General features: G+C 49.2%; 8 protein-coding genes across 8 annotated transcripts; 6 read left to right on the top strand and 2 right to left on the bottom strand.

The window, feature by feature from the left end:
- Positions 1–2,319: 2,319 nt before the first annotated feature.
- N7508_003583 (GH92 family glycosyl hydrolase) lies at positions 2,320–4,884 on the top strand (the record flags this gene model as incomplete). The annotated part of the gene is made up of 1 exon (XM_058461649.1): positions 2,320–4,884. One exon carries the CDS (start codon positions 2,320–2,322, stop codon positions 4,882–4,884), a length of 2,565 nt encoding a protein of 854 aa, XP_058322226.1.
- Positions 4,885–5,270: 386 nt separating this feature from the next.
- On the top strand, positions 5,271–6,183 carry N7508_003582 (flavin-linked sulfhydryl oxidase ERV2; the record flags this gene model as incomplete). The annotated part of the gene is made up of 4 exons (XM_058461648.1): positions 5,271–5,494; positions 5,579–5,707; positions 5,827–6,111; positions 6,168–6,183. 4 exons carry the CDS (start codon positions 5,271–5,273, stop codon positions 6,181–6,183), a joined length of 654 nt encoding a protein of 217 aa, XP_058322225.1.
- Positions 6,184–7,647: 1,464 nt separating this feature from the next.
- N7508_003581 (LYAR-type C2HC zinc finger protein) lies at positions 7,648–9,421 on the top strand (the record flags this gene model as incomplete). Its single annotated transcript, XM_058461647.1, has 3 exons — positions 7,648–7,668; positions 7,753–7,875; positions 7,973–9,421. 3 exons carry the CDS (start codon positions 7,648–7,650, stop codon positions 9,419–9,421), a joined length of 1,593 nt encoding a protein of 530 aa, XP_058322224.1.
- Positions 9,422–10,185: 764 nt separating this feature from the next.
- Positions 10,186–11,206, top strand: N7508_003580 (uncharacterized protein; the record flags this gene model as incomplete). The annotated part of the gene is made up of 2 exons (XM_058461646.1): positions 10,186–10,793; positions 10,891–11,206. The coding sequence occupies 2 exons, from the start codon at positions 10,186–10,188 to the stop codon at positions 11,204–11,206; spliced, it is 924 nt and encodes a 307-aa protein (XP_058322223.1).
- Positions 11,207–11,796: 590 nt separating this feature from the next.
- On the top strand, positions 11,797–13,632 carry N7508_003579 (uncharacterized protein; the record flags this gene model as incomplete). Its single annotated transcript, XM_058461645.1, has 1 exon — positions 11,797–13,632. The coding sequence occupies one exon, from the start codon at positions 11,797–11,799 to the stop codon at positions 13,630–13,632; it is 1,836 nt and encodes a 611-aa protein (XP_058322222.1).
- A 260-nt stretch (positions 13,633–13,892) lies between these two features.
- Positions 13,893–14,276, bottom strand: N7508_003578 (uncharacterized protein; the record flags this gene model as incomplete). The annotated part of the gene is made up of 1 exon (XM_058461644.1): positions 13,893–14,276. The coding sequence occupies one exon, from the start codon at positions 14,274–14,276 to the stop codon at positions 13,893–13,895; it is 384 nt and encodes a 127-aa protein (XP_058322221.1).
- A 380-nt stretch (positions 14,277–14,656) lies between these two features.
- N7508_003577 (ATP11 family protein) lies at positions 14,657–15,746 on the top strand (the record flags this gene model as incomplete). The annotated part of the gene is made up of 2 exons (XM_058461643.1): positions 14,657–14,832; positions 14,885–15,746. The coding sequence occupies 2 exons, from the start codon at positions 14,657–14,659 to the stop codon at positions 15,744–15,746; spliced, it is 1,038 nt and encodes a 345-aa protein (XP_058322220.1).
- Positions 15,747–17,449: 1,703 nt separating this feature from the next.
- Positions 17,450–18,537, bottom strand: N7508_003576 (alpha/beta hydrolase; the record flags this gene model as incomplete). The annotated part of the gene is made up of 4 exons (XM_058461642.1): positions 17,450–17,609; positions 17,656–17,781; positions 17,837–18,349; positions 18,401–18,537. The coding sequence occupies 4 exons, from the start codon at positions 18,535–18,537 to the stop codon at positions 17,450–17,452; spliced, it is 936 nt and encodes a 311-aa protein (XP_058322219.1).
- Between the last annotated feature and the right edge of the window lie 234 nt (positions 18,538–18,771).

The raw sequence follows: 18,771 nt of genomic DNA, 5'->3' as shown, positions 1-18,771 counted from the left end.
ATTGTTGATGAGAGGGTTGATGGATCGGTTGTTGTGAATGTTCTAACTGCGATGGTTGACAAGAAGTCGCAGAGGCCATCAATTTATATGTTGTGATCCGATCCCGGAATTAAGAATGGTCGATTACACCTTGTGGGTCCATTCATATCTCCCGTCATTGCTTAACTCCGGCAGATCGTGGGGTGGCAAGCTTGGACGAAGTTAGGTCAGCGTGCGCCATAGAAAGATATGGGATTGTGAATATAGAAGCAACATACTTTTATAAAGTTTTATGATGACCCTAATCATACAGTTTGAGAATGTGATCAAGATCCTCCTCTTGAAAAACAATCGATTTCATCTCTTCAATACACATATCAACAGCCTTTTCCACGCTATCAGATCCTTCGACTAGATCATACTACCCATTCGTATCGTCGCGCGCCAGTAGACTAACGGCTACGGTTGCAACATCTGCAATTCGGCCTGTCCCAATGAGGGAGCTTTCCTTAATTTCACCCTCCCCATAGCTGGCCCCGTTAGAAGCCAACTCGGCCGCAAGCTGATTTCTTGAGAAGTATCAAGCTGGTCATAGATCGAGCAATTCTGCCATTGCCTCCAAAGACGAGCACATGCTCTCCTGTCATTTTCCAGTTTTAACCAAGTGGACAACGGTAAGGAATTACGTTTAAGCCTTTTCACCTTACTATGCAACACCCTCACCGTGATTATCCCTTGCTTAATTCTATTCAAAAAAAAAAGTTCGTGTTCGACGCTTAACCCCGAACATTCTTGGGTGGGAGTTGATGACACCCCACTTTGAACATCACATTTGTAGATAGACGGCGCTTAACCTAAACAGGTTCCGATTCCGCTGTAAAACACATAGCCGTCTAAACCCTTGCCTTTTAGATATATTGGCAAGTTTGTATAAGATATAATGATCCCCAAGAGAATGATGATGGAGGGCTCAAGTTGATCGAACGTCCCAGACTGGAGACTGGTTCATTGAAATGACAGAACACCAACATTGGAAGGCCGCGCCTGGAAATGTTCTCTGGCTCCACGGAGCTGGGTAGTCTTTTAAGCCAAATACGAAGTTACTCAATGAACAGCTCTGGTCGGATGTGGCAAGAAAATGCTTTAGTAAATAGCCGCTACGAGCTACGAGCTTGCAAATGGTGATCACGAGCTCACAGACCACAGCTCGACAATCATGGAAGACGTTACTAATATTTGTCAATTTGATCCAACAAAGATTCTCGCCTACTGGTACTTCATTTCAACCAAGACTCATTGATATCATGTTAAGATCCATCAATCGGGAGGTTTGCCCTGATCCAGTTCCCAAGTTCATTATTGACTTGTGGAAAGAACATCGTCGCCAAGATCGAGAACCCACACAGAGAGTTCTCTTGAGTACTTGGGAGCAGAGTTTCGAAAAGTCCAGCCCCTAGATGAATGCCCCGAAAGACCGGGAAACCAGGCGCTGGAAACATTACTGAGCCTGTCAAATGAGCTCATTGACCGACATAAGTGGACACTTGATGTTTTTGCAACTAGTCGGTCGGAGTATGATATATGTTTCAACTTGGGAAAACATAAGACTTTTGATATAGAAGAAGGCTTAAGCGGGGATGCGAGGAGGTTTGTCAACGGCAACTCGAGCAAGGGAAACTGAGGAGGGGATGGTTGAAGCAGAACCCGCCTCTGACAAGAAAGAATTGAAAGAATTAGTTGGGCATGGAGGAGCCGTATGCATTCATTTGGCTTCCCTGATTATGAGCCTATATTAACGGCGCATCGTAGTCGTTTCTGATGGGCCGACCTGCAACTCATACGCCTCGAAGGGTGTCACACAGAAGACGTTATCATTCATACGTTGGATACCTTACCGTACACCCTTTCAAAGACCTGCAGCACAATTCCAAGCAACCTTCCTGAATGGGATCAAGAGGCAACAGGGCTGGGGATAGACACGCCACTGGATCTTTGGTAAAAACGCGTCTCGAGCGCAACCTAACACAGGTTTACTACAATGCTACACAAGCTTCTTCCTTTGTTTCTGTGTTTCTTTCTAGGACCAAAATACTGCACCAATAGAACCAAATCAGTTATAAGCATATTTGTAGTCGAGCATTATTGGTGGGGATCTACATGGGACTTTGTTTACTTTGTCAGAATGCAATTTCACTTTCATCTTAATGAATAGGGCTGTGGTCATCATTACACCTTAGTAATTTTTCTATTAATCGCAAGAATATACACAGCAAGAGCATTGACACCAAGATACACCAACCCCGCACACCCCTGGCATCCAACACTAACACAAATTAGGTCATGAACTACAACGATGTGACGTCGCAGTCAATAAATGAACTCCTTGCAGAATGCTTCTGTTCTTTCCTTCTGCACTCATCCGATCCGCGCTTCCAAACCTCCAACGCGTCATTGCGCGTGGCTCAAACAAGCACATTCCACGCCATGGCGACTGTGCCAAAAACCTTCTCGTACATCGTGCTCCTGCAATTTGCTTTAGGTACATTAGCTACACAAGATGATCTGAAATATGTCAACCCCTTGATCGGGTCAACAAATGGTGGCAACGTCTTCGCAGGTGCAAGTCTGCCCTACGGCCTTGCAAAACCTGTTGCGGACGTTGATGGCCAGAATACAGGAGGCTTCTCAACGGATGGAAGCAATATCACTGGTTTCTCACATATGCATGACAGTGGTACTGGTGGGAATCCATCTATGGGACATTTCCCGTTGTTCCCTCAGTATTGTGCCGACAACCTCGTGGACAATTGCAAGTTTCCAAAGACCGCCCGCGCTGTTCATTACATGAATGACTCGGTGGTTGCAAAGCCGGGTTATTTTGCCTTGACGCTTGAAGGTGGTATTCAAGCTGAAATGACTGCTGCAAGACGCACTGCCTTGTATCGGTTTTATTTCCCTGAGTCGAAGCTGCCAGATGGGAGTGATCTTAATCCGTTGATCTCGTTGGATCTGACTGATCTGTGGGATAGTCGGCAGAACGCTTCCATCAGTATCGATGCTGAAAATGGCCGAATCAAGGGCAATGGAACTTTCTTGCCGAGTTTCGGGGCTGGATCATACCAGACTCACTTCTGTGCTGATTTCAGTGGCGATGCTATTGACGGTGGTATTTGGGTTAATGACCGAGCTGGATCAGTGAAGGAACTATTTGTCACTCGTGGCTTCAACAATTTCTACCTTCAAGCCGGAGGCTACATGACGTTTGATCGGCCAAGTGACGGAGTCATCATGGTGAGAGTGGGTGTCAGCTTTATGAGCACAGATCAGGCTTGTCAGAATGCCGCGAGTGAGGTAGCTGATCCAGATAGTGACTTTCATGATCTGCGCAAACAGGCAGAAGACGCCTGGAAAGAGAAACTCAGCCCTATCAAGGTCACTCCTGGAGGTGTCAGTGACGACATGTTGAGTAGCTTCTGGAGTGGCATCTATAGGACCATGCTATCACCTCAGGATCTCACTGGCGAGAACCCATTGTGGAAGAGTGATGAGCCTTACTTTGACAGTTTCTACTGTTTGTGGGATGCATTCCGCGCACAGCATCCTTTCTTGACAATAATTGATCCTCAAGCACAGTCAAGAATGGTTCAAAGCTTGCTCGATACCTTTAAGCATGAAGGATGGCTCCCAGACTGCCGTATGAGTCTCTGCAAAGGCTGGACGCAGGGTGGTTCCAATGCCGATATTGTTCTGGCAGATGCTTACGTCAAGAATCTGACTGGAGTTGACTGGGAGCTCGCCTACAAGGCAATGGTCAACGATGCGGAAAACGAGCCACTCGAATGGTCCTATGAAGGACGAGGCGGTCTTCAAAGCTGGAAGCACCTCAATTATATCCCATACCTGGATTTCGACTATATCGGCTTCGGTACCAATTCACGGAGTATTTCGCGGACCTTGGAGTATGCCTATAATGACTACGGCGTAGCCGTTGTCGGAAAAGGTCTCGGCAAGAAAGACTACACGACATACTTGTCCCGGTCTGGCAACTGGCAAAACTTGTACAAAAGTAACCAGACATCTCTCCTGGAAAACGGAACAGATACTGGCTTTACTGGCTTCTTCCAGCCCAGGTATCTGAATGGTACATGGGGTTATCAGGATCCTATTGCATGCAGTGCTCTGGCATCATGGTGCTCACTCACTTCAAACCCTTCAGAAACCTTCGAGTCCAGTATTTGGGAGTATCTATTGTGCGTCAACCCATGGCACTCCCTCGCAAAGTTATTGCTGACCCTTCATAGCTTCGTCCCCCACGACATGGCAAAATTGATCAGGTTGGTTGGCGGCCCAGACTCCTTCGTCTCACGGCTAGACTATTTCCACACCTCTGGTCTGGCAGATATGGGCAACGAACCCGTCTTCCTAACAGTATATGACTACCACTATGCCGGACGACCAGGTCTGTCTGCCAGCCGAGCTCATGCCTATATCCCATCCTCATTCAACGCCACGCACAATGGTTTGCCAGGCAATGACGACTCTGGAGCCATGGGCTCATTCCTCGCATGGAGTATGATGGGACTGTTCCCGAACCCCGGTCAAAACGTCTACCTCATTATTCCTCCATTTTTTGAAGCCGTCGAAGTGACGCACCCGGAAACCAATAGGACATCAATGATTCGGAATGTCAATTTCGATAAATCTTATAAGAACATCTATATCCAGAGTGCCAAGCTCAATGGAAAGTCCTATACTAAGAGCTGGGTTCCACATGAGTTTTTCATGCAGGGTATGACGCTGGAATTGACGCTTGGTGATAAGGAGAGTAGTTGGGGTACGCTCAAGGGGGATTTACCGCCTAGTTTGAGTGACTCACTTGCTGGGGTTGATGCTAATGGCTTATGAATGGATAGCTCAGTGCTCTGATCAAGCGGTAATTGGATAATATGCATTAGCGATTATGTATGTAAATTCCAAGTATGCTTTAGCAATAGACCTGGTATTCTCTGATCATCTATTCAAAGAGATGAGTGACCTTCGCCATGTAGCCATCAACGAAATGAAGTCATATACATCTGCGGATGGCTCCACCTGGCCTGGGCACGGTGATCATATGACTAAGCATACGACCCCGGGAACACGAATCCCTTTTTCTTCAAAGAATAGCCAGAGCTTTGCTAAAGCCATTATTTTCACGACTATCTTCTCGAGCCATTTGGAAATATCCTGTCCAGGCCTAGGTGCTCACGCGATCGCTTGGTGACATCGCTCCTCAACCTCAACCCGCCAACATGGCAAGCCGGCAAATCACACGGCGCATTATCAGCAGCGCTGCGATCGCATTATGTCTGATCTTCTTCATCTTCATTCGACCGCAAGGGCCGCCTAGCCCCGCCATCCGCGCCCCCGGCCACATCGACCATTCCGCACCCGTGACCGCGCCGGGGATCACCATCCAAGATAGCACACTGAAGGGCGCGGTGGTGATGCCCAAGCTGGGCAATGAGACTGTCAAGTAAGCCGACTCTGGAGCTTATGAGCCATATCGTGTATGGTATATATCCGGGACAATGACTGACAAGGATTGGTGAATCTCCAGGGCTGAACTAGGTCGTGCGACATGGAAGTACTTCCACACGGTAATGGCGCGATATCCCGAAACGCCTACGGAAGACCAGCAGGAGGCACTGCGCTCTTACATCTATCTATTTGCCCGGTTATATCCATGGTAAGAAATCCCCACGCACCCACGCACTCCCTGCCCGCAGGCTGCCCCTGCTATCTATTGGATTCGTTCCGAGAATGCAGACCTACATCCTAGAATGGGACTGACGAATTCTGAAATAGCGGCGAATGCGCATCACATTTCCAGCAACATCTCAGCAAATATCCACCCCAGGTGTCCTCGCGTAATGCCGCTGCGGGCTGGGCCTGCTTCATCCATAATGAAGTCAATGCGATGCTTGATAAGCCCGAGTTTGACTGTGCCAATCTGGGTGACTTCTATGATTGTGGCTGTAATGGAGATGAAGAGGGTGGGGAGGGTAAGTCGGTATCTGCTTCTTCGCGGTCTGAAGCCGGGAAGGATAGCACGAGGCATGATGGGCCGGCGGTGGAGATTTCCAAGGAAGAGTTAGTTGTTTCTTGGCACTACTTACAGTATGGATCATTGCTAACTTGCTATCTAGGACTACCCGCGGTTGACGGATTGAATCTGGTCTCTTATGCATCTCATGCATTCAGATCTAGGTCTCATTTGCCAATCCTGTTTGGCTTGCATTTGATTTACTCTGGGTCCTTGGCTCGGGTTGGTTATTCATATGGAGCTGGTCTCCCTTGTACAGTAATAGATCGTCGAAATCATCAATATACCCTTTATGTTTTGCGTGTGGCTTTTGAAGGTTGAAGAGGTGGGGTAGATTCCTTGCATTATGATATTGCACTATATCAGTGGATGTAACCTTTGGTCTTCATAGACATAAAGTTAAGTGGAGAGCACAGAAGCATGCTTCCGAAGACTCTGCGTAGGATGCTTCAACCTTGCAACTAACCCTATTTAGCCTGGATAGCTATGCTTAAATAAGCACTGTACTGGAGCAACTAGAGATAGCCAGACTATACTACCAGTCAAGACAAGACCAAGACTTTCACATTCTCGCAAAGATCATCCTATCTGGTGATCAAGCACAAGCACGCATGACCTGACAAGCCCAGTATATCCCTGACCGGCAGAACACACTAAAAGCGTATCTGTCGTACATGCCATGTCCCTCAACAGAAAGAAGAACCGAATAAACTTTTCCTTTCAACGAGAAGCAGCGCAAAGATGATATCGCCATGTCGCACCCTCGTGATACCAACAAGCTGCTAGTCTAGTCTAGTGTAGTTGCATGTGTAGTCATGATGAAAGACCCCCAAATGGCCCCAAATGCCGCCAATCCTAGTGTGTACGGCTGCGCATTAGCGCAGGATATCAAATGCATGACACGAAGGAATCCTATCTAGGTTGGGTTTCAGCCAAAAATAGAGCCAGGAGGGATGTAGAAGTCGTAAGAACCAGTCTCGGGTCATCTCTGACAAATGAACGCTTGGGGTCTCCTGACAGACCTGGTTGATCTTGGGGTATTGATCGGCCATCAGCCGGTTCTTCTTAGTCCACCCAGTTCACATGAAAATAGGAAATGGTCCCGTAGCTGATAAGAGAAAAGTATATCTTCTCTTCTGATCATTGATTTAAAGAAAAGCCAACAACTTCTTCAATATTGATAGGAAGAAGAAGAGACCAAACCTCCGACGCGCCGCCATACTACCCAAAGCAGCCTAGCGTGGTCCAATCCCGGCTAGCGTCGATTTGCGCGCCAAATTTCGACGCGCAAAAAAAGGAAAAAAACCAAGAAACAAAAGATTTGGTTCTTAAGCGCTTGACCTGTCAGACTTGCATTGCTGTTGGTTTATCTGGTGGATTTCTTCCAAGGGATACCGCCCCTCCTCCAACAATTTGTCGCGAAACATTGCGTCGCATTCACCTCCGACAACAAACCGAGTCGCATTTGCAGATTGCGCCTCAATCTTGAACTTCAGCCTTCCGACACATTATTGTTCGGTTGTCTTTTTTCCCTCACACCTGTTGTACCAACGCCTTTTACGTGGGGGCGATCTTCAGTCAACATGGTGTCTTTCTCTTGCGAAGTAAGTCAAACAACTCCGGTCTTGCGCTTGCGACACAAATGCGTCTCCCTGGACCTTGAATGGATACTTACACATGTGTGGTAGGCATGCGGTGATATCCTCACCAAGAAGAAGCTTGACCCTCATCGCAACCAATGTCGCGGCGCCACCTTCACCTGCATTGATTGCATGGTGCACTTCTACGGCACCGAATACAGATCACACACGGTACGTCAGGACATGATCACATTGTTACATGGTCTCGAGGCTTCAAGGCCGGGCTTGAGCCATAGCAAGGGGATACAACTGCTAACAACTCATACAGTCCTGCATGAGCGAAGCGCAAAAATACCAAGGAGCTCTTTACAAAGAGAAACCAGGCAAGGGCCAAAAGAAGGGACCGAACACCGCGAAGAATCCCCAGAGCCAGAAGCAGAACCCCAACGCCAACCACCAGCAGCCCCGTGTCGAGGACGGCTCCGATGGCGAGGGTCTCAAGAATGCTCCCCCTCCCCCTGCTCCTACACCCCCGCCTGCTGGTGAGGTGAGGACTCCTGCTGCCAAGGTCGATAACAACAAGCCTGTCAATGTGTTCGACTACCTGGTTGCCGATGAGACCCCCAACGCGTCCAAGGTCTCTCTTACGCCCAAGGAGCAGATGAAGATGAAGTCGAATGCCAAGTCAGTCTTCGAGCCCAGCGATTCGCTTGCCAAGTTCGAAGCCAACCCTACCACCGATGATGAGGCCCAGAACTACGATATCGCCTACAAGCAGAATGGCTTCTCATATGGCGCCGGCAACATTCCCCACTCGAACTCTCCCCCGAATGTCTCAACTGAATTCGTCACCCCGGCCCCCAAGGAGAAGAAGAAGAAGCGCAAGGAAGAGAAGCACGCCGGCACCGTCAGCGAGAAGAAGCGCAAGCGCGGCCAGCCCGAGGTCCTCAGCACCCCCGGCGAAGTCGACACCGACATGGTGGACGCCCCATCAAGCATCATCAACAACGCCGGCACACCCATGCTCGCTCACTCCGGCCTGACTGGTGGTCTTAACCGAATGATGCGCTCTGCGTCCCCAGACGACAGCCCGGACGCCCGCCGCGGCGCCTACCAAGACACATCCTCGCCCATCAAGCGCACACGCCGCAACGGCAAGGAAGTCAACGGAAACGGCGACCCAGGCCTAGGGATCTCCATGCGAAACCGCGCCGAGCGCCTCGTCTCCTCAATGTTCGGCGGTTCATCCGTCTCCAGCGCCAACGGAGGTAACACCGAAGTAACCTCCAAGGCCGTTGTCCGCGCCCGTCGCGGCAGCGCCTCCAGCAACGATGACCAGCTCGAAGTCCGCAAGAGCAAGAAATCCCACCGTTCCCGTGACGGCCACGCCGAAAGCCGTGAAAGTCGCAAGTCCAAGCGCAAGAGCAGCAACCCCACTGACGGTGACCGTCCTTCCCGCCGTCTGAAGCAGGTTGATGAGCGTCGTTCCCACTCTCCCGAGGGTCGTCAGGTCGAAGTCTACAAGCAGTCCAAGCCTCCTGCGCGCACCGATGAGGATTTGCAGCGTGAGCTGGCTCATCACTTCCTCTCGCTGGTTTCGAGTGGTAGTGAGCGTGGTTGCTCGGTTAACAAGACTCTCAAGCGCTTCCATCGCAATCTTTCGGATGAGTATGATGATCAGGAATATCAGGATCGCCGATTTGATGATGAGAAGGATTTGTGGAGGGCTTTGAGACTTCGTCGCAATGATCGTGGTGAGATTGTTGTGTTTATTTGAGTATGGCGTTGAAAATGATCTATGATCGATGATTGTGGACTTGAACCTGGCCCTGGAAGGTGGTCTTGGTCTTTTTTATGAGTTGACTAGGCTGGGTTTTGTTTTGCATAGCGCTATGCTTCTTTTTGAGTTTTGATGTGAGGCTTCATTGTTGCATTCTGTTCATATTAATTCGGCTCGGGACTATATTGCATTGGTTAGTCTCATCAGGAGCTGCAGCTAAGCGCTGGCATTCAAGGGGGCTTTAAAAGTTTGTATGGATTGTAACTTTCTCTGTCTAGGTGGGGCATAAAAGCATAAAATACATACTCTCCACCAACCAGGACAACCAACCCCGTGAGATCGTATCCAATGTGACTCAATTGTATACAACTACATGTTTATAGATCGCCAAGATCCACTGAGGGTCCAAGACACAATGAGTCATGTTATGTAATTCCTGACTCACATCAATTGGCCACTACGTCACCGCCTTAAACACGCCGCCTTATACTGCCCATGAGAGCTTTCATCGCCTTCTAGATAATTCGTTCTGTTACTATTCCTCTCGGAGGGCAATTGCCTTTTGCTTACCTTTCGTGTTACTTTGGATCATATTACTTACGTTCCTTTTGTCCATATCTTGCTCTTTGAGCTTCCTCTTAAAGCGATTATATCCATCGACTACCACTTTCTCGCAACCCGCTCAACCGCATTGAGAAAATCACCGACATCATATGAGCATATTGGGCGTGACTGCTCAGGTTTCAGGCGTTTCTTTGGCTATGTCAGCTCCAACAACCGAGGCTTCAATCCCATCTGGGCCTCGGCCCCCGCGTGCTCCTAGGTCTAGGCGCAGAGGGCGGGGTTCTGGAAACCGTGAAGGTCAACAACGACCTGCTCCTGGGGGTGAAGGTCAAGCGACAACACAGACGCAACCGCCGCCTCCTTCTTCGCAACCGGCTCCAGCATCGCAACAGCCCAATCATCAAAATGATACGTCTCGCCCGCGGAGAGGAAATAGGGAAGGGAGAGGACGGAGAAACCGGGGTAATGCGCTCCCACGGGGACAGAGTCAAAAGGCCGCGCAGGAAAGTCAAGAGACACGACCGCCTGTAAGAAGTCGCGGCATGAGAGCGCGCGGCTTTGAGGCTCAATTGACACAACCTGGTCCAGCCTCAGACGACGGTGCGGGGCATTTGCATGACCATTCTCTTAGGGCTGATGTGCCGGATTTCGTACCGGGTATGCCATCATCTTCAGCAGGAAAACAATCAGGACAGTCGAATAAGGGAAAGGGGAAAGCTAGAGCGCCGGCCCCACCGAAGGTCACCACAAAGTCAACGGCCGACGATCTCGCCACACGAATCCACGAAGATATTTCTCACAACCTGTACGAATGTCCTATTTGTTGTAGTGAGTTGGGTCGCAGATCTAAGGTCTGGTCTTGTGAGCTATGTTGGACGGTTTTCCATTTGACCTGTGTCAAGAAATGGTCTAAAAACGAAGGTGCAGCTGCCCAAAGGGCTTCTGGTCCAGAAGACGGACAAGAAAGCTCTACTCCTCGTGCTTGGCGTTGTCCTGGTTGCAATCTTTCACATCAGAACTTTCCTTCCAATTACACCTGTTGGTGTGAAAAAGAAGTTGATCCTAGGCCGCTTCCTGGTCTGCCTCCACACTCTTGTGGTCAGACATGTTCTCGACCTCGCAAGGGCTGTCCTCATCCTTGCGATTCAACTTGTCATGCTGGTCCTTGTCTGCCCTGCACTGCCATGGGCCCGACACAGCACTGTTTCTGTGGTCTGAACTCTACGAAGAAGCGATGCCAGGATACTGACTATGAGAATGGGTGGAGCTGTGGTGAGATCTGTGGTGACTTACTGCCATGTGGAGAACATACATGTCCTCTCCCATGTCATGAGGGCCTGTGTGGCCGTTGTGAAGTTGATATCGAGGGTCGTTGTTATTGCGGCAAGCTACAGACCGAAATGCTGTGCAGCTCTAAGGACGATGAGAAGGAAAGTCGACTCGTTCGTGAAGATGGTTCGGAGGACGAATGGACTGGCTGCTTTGGCTGTGGAGATACTTGCGGTCGTTCTTTCGATTGTGGCGTACATTCCTGCCAGAAAGACTGCCATCCGCAAGATTCACACCCTGCTCATTGCCCACGATCACCAGATGTTGTTGACCGTTGCGCTTGCGGTAAGACACCACTATCTGAGATTTCAGGATACACCCCTCGGGCATCTTGCGAAGATCCGATTCTGAATTGCGAGAAACCATGTGGCAAGGTCTTGCCTTGTGGTCATGCTTGCCAGCAGTTGTGCCATACCGGGCCCTGTCGTGCTTGCTTGCTTCGTGTGAACATTAAGTGTCAGTGCGGTCGTACTGATAACATGAGTATATGTCACCAAGGCGCTGTTGAGCCTCCTCAGTGTCCACGTCAGTGCAAGGCGACTCTGCACTGTGGTCGCCATACCTGCACTGAAAGATGCTGTCCAGGAGAGCAAAAGGCACTTGAGCGTCAAGCAGCACGTCGCAAGCTTAGACCGCACCTTCGCCCTGCTGAAGAGGACATTGAGGCAGAACATATCTGTACTCGTATCTGTGGTCGCACGCTGAAATGCGGACGACATACTTGTCCAGAGCTTTGCCACAAAGGTGCATGCAATACCTGTAGAGAGGCCGTCTTTGAGGAGATTGCGTGTAACTGCGGAAGGTCCGTTCTGTATCCACCGCAGCCATGTGGCATGAAGCCGCCGCCTTGCCACTACCCTTGCGAGCGTCCAAAGGCATGTGGACATCCTCAGGCTGCGCATAACTGCCACACCGACGAGGAGAACTGTCCCAAGTGTCCATTCTTGACTGAGAAAGCGTGTCTTTGTGGCAAGCAAGTGCTCAAGAATGTTCCTTGCTGGCTGGCAGATGCCCGCTGTGGTCAGGTCTGTAAGCAGCCGCTTAAATGTGGCTCTCACTTTTGCCGAAAGGACTGTCATCGTCCCGGTGATTGCGAAGATGCAAGCAAGCCTTGCACCCAGGCCTGTGGTAAGACCAAGACCATTTGCGGGCACCCTTGCACGGATGCATGCCATGCGCCTTATGCGTGCCCTGAGAAGACGCCATGCTCGGCCATGCTCACAGTGACATGTAGCTGTGGACGACTTCGGCAACAAAGACGCTGTAATGCAGCAAAGGCTGTTACATCCAAGGGCCAGATACAATCTCCTCAGCGCCAGCCAGAGCTTACACCTCTGTCCTGCGACGACGAATGTACGCGTCTTGAACGGAACCGCTCTTTGGCTTCCGCTCTGGGCGTCGATATCAACCAACAAACCACTGCACAAACCATCACTGCAGAGAATCTCCCGTACTCGGAGGAGACCCTCAACCAGTACATCAAACTTGCATCCTCGGCGCCTCTCGCAACCCTTCAAACAATCGAATCAAACCTTCACTCCTTGGCCGCAGCGGACAAATCAACTCGATCATTCCGCTTCCAGCCAGCCAAACCCACTCTACGTGCATTTGCACACTCCCTCGCCGCAGACTGGGGCTTCGTGACAGAAAGCCACGACCCGGAACCCCATCGACACGTCTTCGTCCTCAAGCCAGTAGCCTGGACGCCTCCCCTGTTCGGTATGGGAAGCAGCTCCACAATCGGCATCGGCGGCATGAGTGTACGCGAGTGCGTCAAGCTCCGCGAGCGAGAGCGGACCAAGGAGCAAGAGGCTCGACGAGCTGCTGCCCTTGAAGCAAAGGCAGCTCGTGAATCCATCAAGGCACAGGCTAATGCTGGAGATGGCTGGGCTCAAGTTGCTTCGAGAAGTAAAGGTGGCAGCGGTGCCAGCACGAGGAGCAGCACACCTCTTCAAAATTCATTCGTGAGCAAGTCTATTTACTCAGCTCTTGATGGTGATGAAGGTGCTAAGAAGGAACGTTTGGTCCTTCGCTCTGGTGTTGGTGCTGGCAAGTCTTTGCGTGCTAAGCAGCCTGTTCCGCAGGTTGTTGATAATTGGGAAGACGCTGAGGAAGCGGCAGAGGAGAAAGAGGAACAGTTGGAGGTGGGACGGGAGCAGAAGACAGAGGCGGTTACTCATGAGGACCCTCAGGGCAAGCCCGAAGCTGGGGCCGGGGCCGAGTCCGATACTCCTAAAGAAGATGGCCCCACTCCAGCTCCAGCTCTAGCTCCAGCTGAGGAAGAAGCTTCCTCTGCCACAGATGTTGCTGTCTAGTTCCTCGAATTTATGAGCAAAAAAACATGCGTCTATGCATCATTGCATTACGATAAGCTTCACCATCTATCTGTGAGCTTTCATGATATTTTACGCCGGGCATCATATGGAGTCCGGAAGCATTGAGCATTGAATTTTGATATTTCTGTACACAACCAAAAAAGCGAGAACAGAAATACCAAAAAAAGAAGAATTATCAAACGCAATTCCGTAATCATGATAATCGGTATCCACATTCCCAACCCAATTCATCCATAAATCTACTTCTCATCCGATACAGGCATAACCTTGACAAACTGCAAACACCCTTCCTCGGAAGCCCGATACGGCCCATGCTCCATACCAGGATGTCGATAAGCATAAGAACCGATGCTCCACGTCTTGCCTAGTGTAACATCTTCCAGCCCACCGCGCAACGTGCAAACCTCTTCCGTGTAGGTATGAGTGATAGGCTCAGTCTGCGCTGAGACGGCATTTGGCTCCCACCATTGTAGTGCAGCTTTATGCTCTGGATCTCCGTTTAAGAGGAATTCCCAGACTCCTGGTGCTATTGAGTACCAGGGGAGTGCTGATTCGGCGTTTTGGGGTGTGCCTGCTGGTGGATGCGGTGGTGGGGTGCTGAATTCTTTTTGAGTGAAAGACATTTTTGGGTTGGATCTTTTGTATATGCGTAGGATTGTAATTTCAATTGAGGAGATGTTGATGCTAGGTTTGTGGTTGGGATTAAAGTTATAGTTCATATGGCGCTCTTGGGCAAAGTGCTGACAAATGGCTAAGGGTCCATGCGGCGTCGATCTGGTGAGTTTGTCTGGATTATATACTAAAGATTAAGGGTATATAACTTGATCTTGTCCTAATAGATAACATATCTAGCATAGTTTGTATGAAATACCGCATCTTCAATGCTGGAGGTATTAAGGACGGCGTAATATTGCTTACGTCAGTGTGATTATGTCATCCCATAGTTCGGGCAATTCTTTTGGAGATTCGGAGACATTCCAAGTTGTACTTCACACTGGTCAAAATGGCATCTTTGCAATTGAGGAGTTTCCAATCTGCTTTCCGTGGCAGCACTCACCTGCTGCGCCACCAGCAGCGTCGATGGGCTCAGGTTCACGACGTCCGCTTCCTTGCTTCTCATCACGATCCCAAATATGTTCAGGACAAGTACCGCGCCAAGCTGGACCAGAAGGCCAAGGAGTAAGTTTACTTCGACAAATTTGCAGATTTTATACTAATGCTTCCAATGTAGAGAGGGCCATGAATCGGTCGAATCATTGAAAGAAGCCTACAGCGAAAAGATCTCCGATCTCCGTCGCAAAGCATCCACTGCCGCAACCCCAGAGCCCAGCTCCCCCATCTCTACAACTGCAGTCCCAGGCACACCCCCAGCCTTCCACCCACCTCCGCCCCCAGGCCAGGAATCAGCCACCGCAAAGGCCGCACGCCGCGTGTCAGGCGGCGACTCGAGCCCCGTAAAGCCTCTGAGCACATACCTCGACGTCGAGAAGATCCGCGATCTCCCAGCTAAGGAAATCGAAGCCCTCTGGCGCCTCCGCCACGCAGAGAACTCTCACTCAATCTCCGCGGTCATCACACTGGACACATACAAGCGCATTGCCCAAGCAGCGCGTCAGAACCCGCAATTCGTGCTGCCCCTCCCGCGCGCAGAGATCCCCGCCGAGGAAGCCGATGCGCAGAACCTCGAGGGAGCTGGAGCTGCTGCCGAGATTCACTTCTTGCAGTGGGCTTTCCATCCGCCTGCTGAGGGCTCCATGCCCTCGCCTTCTAACACCCACACCTCTACTGTGATCTTCACTAACCTCGGTGCTTATAAGATGCATGGCTCCTTCGCCCAGCCTCATACTACCGTTACCCACCACCTTGATTTGGCAGATGATAAGGGTTTGGTCCTTATGCATGGACAGGTCGTGCCGGATCGTGGTGTTGACACTACTGAGGCTACTTTCCTTGTCAGTTGCTTGCAGCGGTTCTATGACTTTGAGGGTCAGGCTAATGGCCGCAAGGGTGAGCTTGTTCGTATGTTCACTCGGGGTGATGTGGAGAACTTTAAGATTGAGGAGCTTTTGGAGGAATCTGAAAGACTTCAGTAGTTTGTTCTCTTCTCTATTTGATTGGGCTTGTATTATATAGTCTTCTTTTCTATCCTGGTTGCTAGTTGGATAGATTATGGAAGTTGAATTGATGTCCTTATATATACATTCGAGACTATACTCTGTTCTGTTTAGGGTAAACTAGGTTAATACTCCAGCGCTAACTTGTATGCATCTCTGTTTCTAGGTCTTATATTTATAGGTTGAGATGGTTATCACATGACAGCCCGGGTGGTCTAGTGGTATGATTCGCGCTTAGGGTATTCAAACACCTAAGCATATATGCGCGAGGTCCCGCGTTCAATCCGCGGCTCGGGCCTGTTCTTTTTTTGTTTTTGTTTTTGTTCTATCTCTTACTAGATAGACAATAAACACACACGCATCCTTTCTTCCCTCCGTGTATTATTTAATTGGCCAATTGGGACTTTAGTCTGCTGTTCAAATATATTAGAAACGTTGTTGATTGATTGACCACGTTGCCAGCATTTATGTATATGTATGTATGTATACATACATACATATACATCAGTGCAACGAATGCACGTACAAACAGGCATATGGGAGGGAACATTAACATATAAAAAGACCTGCGCAAATAAAAAGACAATTCATAGCATTATATTTAGTTGAGTGCTGGCTGGACTTGATAGTATCAATTAATACAAATGGGGATATACAGATACTGTATGCGTCTCTGTACCGTTTAGATGGAAGGAAGGAAGGAAGGAAGGAAGGGTTTATTATCTTATATTTACCATGATTTGTCGCGAATTGCCTGTATGTACTTCTTTGGCTGGCTCTTTCGAGTCTATGTGTACATAGTCTAGGAATATTTCTAGGGTTTGTTGTGGGGGGTGTTTGAGGATTGGTTGATACCAGTCCATTGCTGGGGTCCGGACGGTGTTTATTTCATTACATTCTTTAGAGTTTTGTGGAGTTTCCATTGTTTTGCTGGTTGGATTATTTATATTTCTTGGATCTTGTGTCAACAAAGAGGTCGTATATGTCGACGAAGATGCGTCTTTCATTTCCCGAGAGTAGCATGGCGGGGCGATGATGTGTGAGCTTTTAATGACCCTCTAGGAGCACTGATATCATATGAGCATTGAGTCTATCAAGATTGATAAATAGACGATTTGCAATTACACAAACTGAGAATATTATAGTGAATAACATGCTTGACCGGACTTGATATTCACCGCCAAGGCTTCATGATCAAAGATTCATGGAGGGCAGAACAAGGCTATTCTCACATAGAAATTGATTTGAAGGGGTTCCCCATTTAGTATTTACACAGAAACAAGTAATTAACAGAGCCCGAAAGCAATGGATAAAAATGAAAAGTTTAACAAAAATACATGTGCCACGCCATACATCGGACCGATAGTGAAAACACCGAGAGTAAGTTGACGCCAGTAGGAACAAGAAGCGAAATAGAAACAGGGAAAATATAGCAGCAAAGAAGAGAAAGCTCACTCTTACAGGGCGATTAGACCCTGATCCTTGGATGAATGCAATGTAAAATTCGTGTATTGGTTGCGTTGTTTGGGGTATCATGATCATGATTGACTGTGCCAGTCAACTGATTCTTAGGTATCGAGGACCGAAGGGGTGTATGATGGCTGTTCTCTTGGCAGCCGATTATTAAAATAGAGGTTGAAAAGAAGACGTGAATTGTGGCGAAGAGAAGTAAGTCGTAGGGTTCACTCCTTGTTAGCTAGTACTTCCTCGGTGATGAAGGAATGGATGTGATCAAAGTATCCAGGCTCTGCAACGGAATCATTATGACCACCGTTTGGGAGTGTGCGCCAGACTTTAGTCTCCGAGTTGCAAACAGCGAATAATTGGGTCATGTTCGATGGCCTAGAACATGTAAGTAATGGAAAGACAAAAGTGTAGAGTTACGTACGGCACAAGCTCATCCTTGAGACCACTCATGAAGAGAATAGGTGTATGAGTGATCTTAGGTAGGGCCTCCTCACTGTTCCAATATTGATGGCAGAAACGCGCGAGATATCGCGCAGGGGGGAAGACACTAGATCAGAGTCAGCATTGATTGGACCCAATGACTCAAAATCGTTCAAACTTACTTTGGAATTAGCTTGCGAATACTCAGGAAGGTATTCTCAAGGATCAATCCTGTAATATCGCCGGGCTCTTGGTTGCTAGCAACTAGGTTGATAGCCACGGCACCCCCAAGACTTTGTCCGTATACAACAATCTTTGTATCACTCGTCTCTGCACGGTTTCTTAAATAGTCCAGGCCAGTCTGCGCATCGATCTTGAGGCCTCCTTCATCCGGCACGCCTGTTGACATTCCATATCCTCGATATTCCAGCATGAACACGTTACACTGGAGAGTGTCCTGCACAGCCTTGGCGATGGGAACACGGTGACCGATGTTGCCTGCATTTCCGTGGAACATCAAGACAGTTAAATTGCGAGAGAATCGACTGGGTTTCTGGCGCAAGAAGAGAGCGTGCAGCGACTCTCCGTCGGGAGTGGGAATCTGCAGATCCTCAAAGTCGGTGATACCGAATTGGCGAGGACTGGGGACATTTGTTCGTGCATCCACAGGGACATTTCTGGGGTAGATCAGTTCACTGGACAGAGTGTTAGCTTCGGAGACCATGGTTTAGATGCCAATCGCGCACTTCTGCTTGAAATAGAGGAGACCGCTTGCCACCACCGCCAAACCAGAGGATGCCAGGACGGGTAGCCGCATGAACTGAGCAGCACTGTTGGCCATGTTGCTGATGCTCCACGAAGGAGGCGGAGGTGATTCGGACATGGTGGAGATGGGGGGTTTAGAGTGGGAATCCGATAAGATGAAGTTGAGATTGTGGTATTGGAAATAATCAACTAGCGGAGGCCAATGCGACCAAAGAAGAATACAGGAAATAGGGACTAGCCCAGGGAGAAGGTAAATCTGTAGTTTCAGGAGTCTCGCGGGGAGAAGATGATAAGTCAATCAGCAGGGGCTGGGACTCACCGCCCTGCCGCGTGAGCTTCTGCCTGTGTTCAT

The sequence above is a fragment of the Penicillium antarcticum genome, assembly GCF_028974205.1.
Source record: "Penicillium antarcticum strain IBT 31339 chromosome Unknown utg000003l_segment0_segment0, whole genome shotgun sequence".
NCBI classification, from domain to species: Eukaryota; Fungi; Ascomycota; class Eurotiomycetes; order Eurotiales; family Aspergillaceae; genus Penicillium; species Penicillium antarcticum.
The sequence above is the reverse complement of the archived record's forward strand: the minus strand, read 5'-3'. Positions and strand labels throughout refer to the sequence as shown.